This window comes from Acipenser ruthenus, chromosome 27 (assembly GCF_902713425.1).
Source record: "Acipenser ruthenus chromosome 27, fAciRut3.2 maternal haplotype, whole genome shotgun sequence".
Classification (NCBI taxonomy): domain Eukaryota; kingdom Metazoa; phylum Chordata; class Actinopteri; order Acipenseriformes; family Acipenseridae; genus Acipenser; species Acipenser ruthenus.
The window spans coordinates 3650529-3662619 of record NC_081215.1 but is presented as its reverse complement, the minus strand read 5'-3'; the positions used below and the strand labels follow the sequence as shown (position 1 = coordinate 3662619).

Genomic DNA, 12091 nt, shown 5'->3' with positions numbered 1-12091 from the left:
GCTATTGAGGTTCTTTGAAATCTGTTAACATCAGATTTTTTTTTTCAACGTTAGACACATGCAAATCTACCAGCACCGTTCCGGCTGTGCAACACTGAATAATCACTATATTCACATTAACGAATATAGCTTTACTGAGTCCTAGCTGCTTTATAGAAGGGTATATAAAACTCATTAAAAAAAGGTATCGTCTTTCACCTGGGCGTCTCGAGTGGTTTTTAAAAACCACAGTGGCGTGACTGCAGTGTCAGCTGTCGTGCAAACGCAGCCACACACTTTGGATGACGTCAGAGACAACACCCCCCTCCCTCCCTCCCCCTGACGTCACGTGGAAATCTGTCGATTTGCTGATTCTGCGCACTGTAAGGGTCTGTGAGAGAAGCCGGTTGAGGAGCTGGGAGAGCACGTTTAGTTTTTATACTCAACAGAATTATTTTGTTTTAGATGATAAATTTATAATGACTGCCTGAGGATGGCACAGCAAGACACATTGTTAAACCTCTTCGCTGGCGGGTAAGTATACTTACAATGCGTTATTATTCTTCACATGGAAATAGATGATACAGTAGTTTCATGTCTTTTAGCAGGAGACTGCCCTTCGATGCAGTGACATTTTTTGGCGTCAGTTATTTTATTCTTTTTAGGCCCGGGCTAATTATTTAAGAATAATATGGCATCCATGCTAAATAAGATTACAGGTTTAAAGATATTTGTTTTAATTTACCAATCTTTTAATTTGGTGTTCCTGTTTATGCATTGTCGGCGAGAAAATGTACTTTCATTTCATTTCATGGGATTATTGTGGTAACACATCATATCATATATATATATATATATATATATATATATATATATATATATATATATATATATATATATATATATGCATATATATATGCATATATATATATATATATGCATATATACTTTTTTATTATATATAATAGTTTTATTAATATATATATATCCATGTATCGAAGATCATAATTCAAACACTACGTATTTTTGATTGATATATCGTAATGCCATGCAGTTACTCATTTGTTAAACGTACAAAATGAAATAGTGATATGCATGTTTATTTATTAAAACCAAACATTATTTCAAATAATTTCAATCACATGTTATGACAGCGTCATTAGATGCAAGTAGTGTTATTAAATGTAACGTGCTAAATGTATTACCGTACATGCTCAATTTCGTGCTAGTGAGCCGACCCGAAAGGACATAAATACACATATTTAATACTACAAATGAAAATAAAAAGCAGTAGGCAAGCAGCATTCACATGTAGTATCGGTGTGGTGGCAGGCAGGTTCACGCGTATAATTACAGGACTTGCAGTAATGTAGTTTATTTTGTGTTGCATAAGCAACATTCTAACGCAGGCAGTAAGGTGGAGTTGCTTCCGTGGACCGAGAAGTCAGTGCGGTATGTTGCATTGAAACCGATTGGCTGTTTAGGACACACCTCTACATTCTGTCCCTAATGTCTTTAACAGAGAAAAGAGTTGAAAATAGCCTTTCTCTTTGTGTTAAAAGCAGTTTTGTTTTTTCTAGACTGGGGGCTAATTTTCCCATTTAACGTTCGCCTTTTGTAGCAAAGTACACATGTATATAGTATGCATTCAATTAAATATGGTAGCTCTTGCTAAAAAGGACATCGTGTAACCCTCTTAGCAGGATGCTGTTTCCCCATATTCTGCCACTAGAGTATTAAAGGGGTGCAAACCAATTATTTAAAATCTGTTTTCCTCCCTCTCTTGAGGTTAATTCAGGATGTACACATATTTTCAAATACAATTTGATAGCTCACTGGCAGAATCCAGGCGCACTGTCGCATGCTACCAGATCAGTGGGTACCAGGAAAAAGCGACAACTTGAAATATCTTCATATTCCAAATTGAAGTTTAAAATACATTATTGATAGTTCCAGAGATGAGGAAATAGATTAGCACTAAAACTCACAAGGGTCAAACAGCACATGGCTGTGCAGTTATTATATTATATTCCCTACCCCTCCCAAAAGTGAGGAACCAATGACACACATGTGCAATGCTGTGCCTGATCTGACCTTTCTCAGGTTTCATTTGTCCAGACTCTGGATGTTCCACACTCTAGATACCCAGGGGGCGGTTCCAGCCAGTTCAGTCCTGTGTAGAGTGTGACCCATGAAGCTGGCAGATTCCACAACACTGTTCATTCAGTTTAACGTTCAGCTTCTCTGGCAAAAGACCGGTCATGCCAGTTTTGTAATTACAGGGTACCTGGGATTCTAGTTGCTGTGCCATAAATGAAGGGGTATCTTATTCTTTGCACTAGCAGAGCAAACTGCTTTTTTTTTTTTTTAGTTGTTGTTGTGGAGAAGTTGGTTGAAGTACGCCTATAGATCATCAATGTGTGTGCCTTTTTGCCTTCTAGGTGTTGGCATAATGGCAGTTGGAAATACCCAGAAGAATATGTTTAGAAATGAATAGTGAGTGAGGATTGGTTGTTTTAATGTTTGTATAATGCTTAAACAATGCAACACTTAATAATATATGTCTAGCCCTTCTGTTTTTTGTTTTTTTTCATTTTATTTTTGGCATCCAGTCCAACTGGTATTTAGACCTCCTGATAAACGGTATGTTTACGCCGAACGTAAAGTATGGTATAATATTGTGTTTTAAAGGTAGAGGGAGTCTGCCAGGTTATTTCTCCTGAATTTATTAGATGCAACAAAGGCAAAACAAACATTTGGGTATTATTATTTTTATTTATTTCTTAGCAGACGCCCTTATCCAGGGCGACTTACAATCGTAAGCAAATACATTTCAAGCGTTACAATACAAGTAATACAATAAGAACAAGAAATACATTACAGTATTGAAATTGAAGTCAAATTTGGTTAAGAAATTACTGTTGAAGTTTCTCTGTTGGCCCACACAGGTGTTTGGGTTTAGTAACGCGCTCGTTATCAGACTTGCTAGATCCCTCTTCTCAAGAATGAAGGTTAAATTCACATCTGCAATGACTAGGGGGGCTCGAGTGCATCTGATGTTCAGTAAAAAAAAAAAAAAAAAGAATCTGTGCAAAATGCTTTGTAAATGACTACAGTCTTCTTCCCACTATTTTCTGGAGTAACTGCTGCCAAGAAGGTGTTTGTTTTTCATCTGAAAACACAGTAGTAATTGCTGATAGCTTTCTGAGCAGAGGTGTGCAAATGCTGAACAGATATTAGGACTGGCGTTGCAGGAACACTGTTTCTGCAGTAACACGTGTGCAAGAATAGATGAGACACCCACAGTAAAATTGAGACCCTTCACCTACAGCAAGTGGCACTTTAATCCTATGTGCGGTACCTCATTTGAGTGCATGCCCTGGAGTGTAGTGCTTAGTTACAGCTGCAGTGCACTCTTCACAACATGCGTGCTGTGCTTTCTGTTTCTGTAAAGTAACTGAGGTTCATTACACAGACTGAGACCTTTTATTTTTTTGTAACTACATCCATGACACTAAATGCACTTTTCTTTTTATGTTGAAGTGATCTGGTAAGTCTGACATCCACATTGAACTGTATACATGAATGTACTTGCTTGCTAACAGCTGTATTTCATGTATATTTATACATTTGCTTTATACGTTAATACAATTAATCAAAATCTTTACTAAATAAACTTCTTCACATTTGGTGGTTATTTGAACAGTTATTTCTTCGTTTGAGCAAAACTGGTACCTTGTGTTTAGTGTTTGTTTTCAAAAGGTTCTGCTTGCTTTTCTTCTATATTGGTGTTCCCTGTCGGCTTTTTAATGTCCTTTGCATAAGGGACTGCTTGCTTGTAGTACAGTGTGTACCATGTCAGGTCTGAGCTGAGGATAATCTGTGAAGGCAGTGATCTGCATGACCTTTCATTACACAAAACCCTGACCCTTTTTACGAACAAGTCTTGAGGAGCACTGCCCTTTTCCTAGATTAATCACATTACAGGCTTGTGTGACTCTCCATTCCATTAGGCATCAGTGGAACTTAATAGGAGGAAACTTGCCAATTTGTGACACAATCGGTTTAACAAGCTGGTACAATTTTAGTTTAGGCTATTTATAGCCTCTAAGTTTTGGTCTTTTTCTGCTTTATCTGTAGGTGCGGGGGCACAGTGGGTGCTATGGTTACATGTCCCCTGGAAGTGATCAAGACAAGACTCCAATCCTCAGGACTGACGCTTCGCCAGGTGTATCTGTCCCAGGTACAGCTTGGCACCCTGAGTGGAACTAGCATGGTTCGACCAACGCGGGTAGCACCTGGCCTTTTCCAAGTACTGAGGTATGTGTACCATGCAAATTATTGCAATACAGGTTTTATAAATGTTTATGCAAATGTTGTAGACTTTAAGCTGTTAAGTTCAGAGTTTGAAAAGGTTAGTTAAAGCGTGATCTCTTCAGTCTAAGTTGGCTCCAGTGAACCAGATATCTGCTCTTATTTTGAACTCCTGCTGGTTCACGGCATGCCTTGCACATGCACAGACGCACGCACGCACACACGCACACACACGTTTGGTTAGAACTGGTATTGCACAGCTGTTTTTGAAATCATCCCTCAATGTGATAAATAACTAACCTTTGAATTTGTAACAGCCTGGAGGAAAACTTATTTTGGGTGAACCGTCAGGGCGTGCTGCCAAGAAAGTTCTTAAGGAAAGTCTTGACTGCTGGCCCAAGCCCTGAAGTGTGACTTGATTTTAAATTGCATGCACGTCACCTAATAAAGCCTTTTTAATAAGTTATGCATCAATATCCACTTGTTTTCTCTCTGCACTTTTTATGGGACGGGCTTGTAAAGCAATATTATAATACAAATCAACATATCTTAATCCTGTATTTGACTGACACTCAGTTGAACTACTTGAAGAGGAAGTAGTTTAAAAAAACAAACAAAATCTTAGTGGTAATTCAGTGCTAACCTGGGTCTGTGAAAGCAGTCGTATAATCTCTGAAAGTGTTTACATATTAAAATGACAGACCTCCCTGCCATGCAGTACGTGCCATTTGTGGTGCTCCATGTACCCTAGACATGTGAGATTCCTTTGGCTGCAGTTCCATTTTATCATTTGCTACTTGGCAGGCTGGTCTGGCATATAACATCAAGATCATTTAACACCCTGTTCCATGATGGGGATCTGTCTCTGTAGCGACCTGGACAATTTTATTGACTTTTTTTTTGTTTGTTTTGTAATTGGCTTTCAGATGTCAGCCAGCAGAGACTCATTGACATTGTCTTCTGCGCACACTGGGGTAGCCTTAGAAACCGAAAGAGATAAACGTGAATTGCAACTGGGCACTGGCTGTCTTCACTTAAGGGACTTGATTTGAATCCAGCCTGGACTGGACAAATCCACTTGCCCCTCTCACTCTCTTCCCAGCAGTCTGAACAATGAGGATCCTGCTTAATCTGCTGTTGAGCATGCAGACTTGGGTATCCAGCCAGTTTAAAACTCCGAGTACTGACAAAAATCCAGTTTCTCAGATTGCTGACGCCTCATTGTTAAGCCCCATCAAAAAGCTTATGTGTTACAATACCTCACAGCATTAGAGGACTATATGAATCTAATCCTGTTAACACTGGACACTGTCGTTGTCTCTTAACATACCAGTGCTATATAAAATGTTTTCTTTTATACAATATCTACCATATAAAAAACGGTTTTTATATGGTAGATATTGTAGGGATCTCACTTCTGCAAGTTCAATATGTTGAAATTAGAAGCACTGAGAAAACAATAATTCTGCGTCTGCATCCTTTATTGCAACGTGAAGCTCTCCACAAAGCCTGCCTGCTCTGGCTCACGTGGCTCTTGCATGATAAGATCATGTAATATCTGGTTTTATGGGTGCTTGTGTTTGAGAGCTCTGGATGCCTGTATCTCCTAGAAACACACACCTTCACCAGCGTGCACTGCAGTTTCTGAAGGACTCGTTTCAACAGTCTTGTTTATACGTGTGTTTATGTGAGTGCACGCACACAGGCGATAGTAGTCATAAGCAGATAGGTCAGATCTATTGTTTAGATCTTGGTACAAAACAATCTGAAGTCATTTTGTTTGTTGACAGTCCCTGATCTCACTGATGTCAGTCGGGTAATGAGCTGGCATTTGGTATTAAGGTTATGCAACGATATACGAAGGTGGGCACTTTGGATAGTAGACATTAAACTTCACTAAAGGAGAAAAGCTTACTGAATTAGTGAACATGAAGGGGTATTATAGCACTCCTATTGATTTGTCTACTTTAAAATATAACGAGTCTTCAATTGTTTCGATGAATGCTTGTCGGAAGCAGTTTAGATTAAACTCGCTATTGGACAAGAGCATGCAACAATCCATAAACTGCTTCTTTCAAGAAGTGAACTTTAACATTTGTGAATGTTGCCTCTTGCTCTGCATTAACTTTGTAGTGAGCGATTTGGTGATTAATTATTGAACCAGAATGCTCAGAACACATCATATCGCTGAAGGAGATGTTGTCTCATTAAAGTGGGCTAAAAGTCAGCCTGTTTGAGAAGAGAGAAAGATAACACAACCAAATAACACATTTTTGTATTGATGGTGCAAGGGTCAGGGCTATCATTGTGTAAACAGTCAATCATACTGTCCCTTTCTTGTTTTTATTCAGTGTTCTACTATATACTGATTTACTTATAAAAACAGATATAAGCATACTTGTCTTATTTAATATCTTTTTGGCTACTTGGCATACACGGTTTTACAATGATGTCTTAATCAGCAATTCCTTCTCTTAGTTTGAACCTCTGTTTAAACTGTTGCTGACCGTTATTTCCCAGTACACAATAAAGATCACTGGTTCTTGGGGATACCTAAGTAAATTACCTCTGCAGCATGCAGTCCATGCCCTGCCATTCTGTGGGTTTAGGCTTGTGGGGAATTCATATCTTCCAATGCAAGCCACATTGCAGTGTGTTATTTGTTCAGTACATGTACATGCTTGTGAACTTTCTTATCTTTGGTTCCGTGTATGGATGTTCCAATGTACATGACTGGCCAGCTTGTGAAAAAATATGCGTCATAAACCTCTATCCAGCGTCATCTGTTTGACTGGGCAAGTCGTACCAGAGCATTGCACCAACAAGGGTGTTCGTCCTAACTATTGCTGTTCAAAGCAGAAAAAAAACAGGTATTGATTTCCCAATTGGACCAAAAAAACATGATGGTTCTTTATGGGTAATGCAAACAATAAACAAGTTGTTTCTGGCTCTGCCTTCGCTCTCTGTTACATCATCTCTGATATTTATGTATGGTGCCCATGCTATACGCTTGTTGATTCTTTAAGTGGTTACTGGCAGGAAGTCGGCTGGATTCTTTCCTTGTAGCACAGCAGTTGGTTGATAATCAAATGACAAAAGTGTTGGGCTTACATTGCTGTTGCATGTTAACTTATGTGAAACCAAGTAGGGTAAAATGATTCACTTTAATTTTTTTTCCCTGTTTTGCAGGTCTATATTGGAAAAGGAGGGACCAAGATCACTCTTCAGGGGTTTGGGTCCTAATCTAGTTGGAGTTGCACCTTCAAGGTAATTTTTCAAACCCATAGGGTATCGCAGCATGAAGGTACTTCTTTGATAATCACCTCTGTGCTTGGGCGTCGCCCCCTTTTAAAATGACATTGTGAAGTTGCTTGGCCATTATCCCTGATCACAGACTAAATTCTGACGGAACACAAAGACAGCATCGGTTTTTAAGTAATTCCACTTTACATGAATGCCATATCTTATCTAAGCTATAAAATATTTACACATATATTTTTCTGCTTCACCTTAGTTCTACATTCAATACAGAATTGTACAAGGATTAGATAGGTTCATGAACTTGGTCCCTTTATCAAGGTTTTCTGCTGCACTATCGACTCTGTGAGAAGGCTGCTTTGTTCTTCAGTGCTCGGTTTTTTGTTTTCTCCATCAATTCTGCAAAGTCCACAGAGTTGAGCAGGTTCATTCGTTTTACTCCCTGGGATCATGCCACACTAGTTACACATAATATTTTAACCACTGACAAAGTCTATCGCAGCATAACTAATCCAGGGGTTAAAAGCAGATTTGCTCTCAACAGACTGCTGTCTTAATGCCTCTTCTAGTTTTGACACAGTATGAATAATGCATGCAGTATGTTACTCTGTGTCTTTGTAACAACTATTTGTAGAATGAAATGAGGTTGCAGCATCATGATTCACGCTCTCTACGTTGGTGTACTGTAAAGTAGTCTTTTACTGTATGAGGTATTGACTCTACAGGGTAACCTGGATTCACTGAAATGCTTTTTCTTTAAATAATGAATGGCTCTGCTGTAAAAGGTTGAGTTAACCAAGTGGCAAGAGCTGCAGTTGGCCTTTTGTTATTCCTGTGATTGAGGTGTGATGCTGCTATGCAATAGCAAATGGGAAACTTTCACCACTGCAGTAAAAAAGAAAGAAAAGCCAGTTGCTTATTCAGCTGTTTGAGCTGAGCCAGGACAGGCCATTCTGGAAATGTGGTCAGATCGTTTAACAGCTTCATGGTTTTTTTTTGTTTTTTTTTAACTGCCTAGGTAGACAATGGTGTTTGTTGCCAGGCTGTTCACTATTGGCTTGCAAAAAGAAACTTTCTTTCTTCCCCTCATCTCAAGTCATTCCATCACAGAGTTTTGGAGTTGTAATCGCATCAGCCCATGGAACAGTTTGTAGCCTATTTTGCAGCCTTGGTGAAATGTCCCTTCTCTTGCCTTTTGCAGGGCGATCTACTTTGCTGCCTACTCCAAATCGAAAGAGGAGTTCAATGCTATCTTTGTGCCGAACAGCAACATGGTTCACATGTGCTCAGCTGGGTTTGCAGGTAGGGATCTCGCTGTGCTCTTTCAAAGAAGTGATCAAGTGTTTGTGGAGAATTAAAAAGCAAGCTCACCTCGTCATCTCATTTACCAAGCTTTATACACATTCAACATTATATATTCTTGGCCAAGACATTCAACAGAATTTAATTATTTCTAGAAGACTAATCCCTCTTCTTTTATATTTTGTTTTTTTGATAGTTTTAATTAAGATAATCTTCTGTTTTTCAGCCTTTGTTACAAATTCACTTATGAACCCAATATGGATGGTGAAAACCAGAATGCAGCTAGAAAGAAGGTACGGTATGCAGTGTCTAGTTTATAAAGAAACACACACCTAAATAAAAGTATTTCATATGCACTGCAAGTGCCAATAAGTGTGGTCACACGTACTAGAGTTGCGAACGTTGAAATAATGTTTTTGATTCAATACGTAACATCAAGGTTTTGACCCAGTCAGTGTCTAGTTCTGAGTCTAATCCAGCAGTGCTAGATCAGGAATTGAGCTGCGGAAACAGATCTGAACAGAAGTGTCAAGTTGTGTACCCCCCGGCTTATACAAAACAGCTTGAACATGCTGAACCCAAATCCACTAGAAGCTGTAATAAAACCAAATATTTATACACCTCAGTCATGAGGAAGACCGACCTTACCTTCTGTATTTAATAAGGCACTCTGACAGTACCGTTTTCCATCTCCCTCCTTCTAGACTATTTATTTAATGCGTGTGTTCAAATGAATCACCAGACTGTCATATTAATACCACCTGTTGACATTCATAATTTCGATGTATAGCCTAGCTGTATATGGGATCAGAGCAGGCCTCTGTATTCAGTTCACAAGCTAGTAGGGAGCTGAGAGATTGCTTGTCAAAGCGTAACATTTCTGGCCTGAGGTTAAGCTTGAAATAAACATGTTGACCTCCCCGTGCCCTCCAGATGGTATTGAGATCTGAATACTTAAACTCAGTCCTTAAGTACATAATTATTCCTGTCAAAGACATACAACATAAAATAACCAAACCCCATGTTTGTATTTATTTAACAAAAGATAAAGAACTGCTGAAAAAAAGGCACGACTGCAAAAGTTAGAATATGAGCAATCAACTTGCAATTCACAGACCACAAATAAAAAAACCCATGCAGTAGACAAGTTCACCAGCAATACTGAAGTATGATAACCAGATAGACCAACTGGCCTTGGCTGACACTGTAGTGACACTGCTCACAGCAGACTAACTGGCTTTGCTCTCTCCTTTCGCTAGGGTGCGGGGGGTGAAGCAGATGAACGCGCTCCAGTGTGCAAAGTATGTGTACCAATCAGAAGGAATCCGCGGATTTTACAGAGGCCTCACTGCTTCATATGCTGGGATTTCAGAGACAATTATCTGTTTTGTTATTTATGAGTCCCTAAAGAAGAATCTGGGAGATCTAAGGTTATCCTCGCCAACCAGAAAATCAAACGAGAAGGGAGCGTCAGATTTCCTAGGGCTGATGATTGCTGCTGCCTTTTCCAAAGGGTGTGCCTCCTGTATAGCATACCCACATGGTAGGTATTGGGCATTCATACATTCATAGAGGCTTGCTCACATACAGTGTGGCAAATTGTAATGGTTTCCAAAATACTTAATACGTTTCTCCGAATAGATACAGCATTTTCCAAAATACTAAATGCTGTAGTCAGTTGTTGGTAAACGGCTGGTTAACGTGCATGACTAAACTATGGAAGAAAGTAGTAAACAGACACCAAGAAATTTAGTATCGGTGTTACATTTAAACATGATTGTGGGACAAGAGCTGAAAAAAAAAAAAAGACTTGTTACTAAAGCATTGAAAAGAGCAACAGCACCAGCATGTGACACTTGTTAATACTGCACGTAAAGGACATTGTTAAATGTGTCCCCACCCCTCCATGATCAAAGTCCAATATAATGTTTGTGTTTGTGCAAGTTTACTAAATCAATGTATTTGTCCCCCCCCCAGAGGTGATCCGGACAAGGCTACGTGAAGAGGGCAGCAAGTACAAGTACTTCTTTCAAACAGCACGACTAGTAGCCATCGAGGAGGGCTACCCAGCATTCTACAGAGGACTAATAGCACAGCTCATTCGACAGATCCCAAACACTGCCATCGTGCTGTCCACGTACGAACTCATAGTGTACCTGCTAGGGAACCACTCCACAAATTAATCAAGCATGGGACGTTTCAGACATGCTTCCTTGGTTCACTGCTACTTTTCCCCGACACAAAGGAGGAGCAGTTTTGGAAGATCTTGTGTTTTTTTTTTTTTATATATATATATTATAAAAGCACTTTTCAAAAGGTCATTTGAGTATGTGTTTCCAACGGTTTTTTCCATCAACAGTTTTTGACAAGTAGATCACACATTTTAATCCTGATATATGTAAAATCATGACATGGAAACTACTAACCCATCTAGAAGATGTAATGCAAACACAAAGTGGTCCGAAGACCTGCTATTTACGTTGTTTGTGTAATGTTCTAATTCTTTAGTTAGAAGCATGTTAAACTTGATATCCGCTGACACATTTATAAAAAGGCGTTGTCAGTGGCAAACCTGCTCAAGTATTCAGGTCCATAGATATATAGATACACGTTGAAGTACATACACTGTGTCATGCTGTCATCATCCTCCACAGCAGTGTTGGAGGGACTTGGAAGTCTGCTTTTATGTTTGTCCTCTGCAAGAGCACAGATGAAGAGAGAACTTTTATTTAAATTATTATTTTTAATGATACTCCTTGCTCGGCCCTCCTTCACAGGTTGTTTTCGTAACTTGGTTTAAATTATTTATTTTTTTGTTATAGGAAGCTTAATTTGTTTTTGTTTTTAAAACAGATAAGGGCCTAATGCATATTGAAAACAAACAGGTTAATTAAAGATACATTAATCAATGTTGTACTTGTGGTGGTTGTGATTTTCTTGTATTTTATTTATTTTGATCTGCACAGATACGAATATAGTTATGAACGTAGCGTGATATAAACTATTGGCTATTGTGTTACAGTTTTGATGATATTTTACATTCAAAAATACAAATTCCATTCAGATTTTTACTGGCTAGGATGTATTTTACTCTACTCGTCATAAAACTGTTTGAATTTAGGATCAAGCATGCAGAATGTGAAATGAATTGGTTTTCTCCAGCATAACTTATGCAGCCACAGTAAGAATGAAGTGTAAAGAAATGATACATACAGTACTGCTATGCCAGCAATGGTCA

At 38.8% G+C, this 12091-nt stretch overlaps 1 protein-coding gene across 1 annotated transcript; it reads left to right on the top strand.

Annotated features, from left to right (window-relative positions):
• The first annotated feature begins 344 nt into the window (after positions 1–344).
• LOC117432069 (solute carrier family 25 member 33-like) lies at positions 345–11767 on the top strand. The gene is made up of 7 exons (XM_034053501.3): positions 345–513; positions 4120–4299; positions 7483–7560; positions 8753–8853; positions 9080–9146; positions 10113–10396; positions 10831–11767. The coding sequence occupies exons 1-7, from the start codon at positions 473–475 to the stop codon at positions 11034–11036; spliced, it is 957 nt and encodes a 318-aa protein (XP_033909392.1). The 5' UTR covers positions 345–472; the 3' UTR covers positions 11037–11767.
• The last annotated feature ends 324 nt before the right edge of the window (positions 11768–12091 follow it).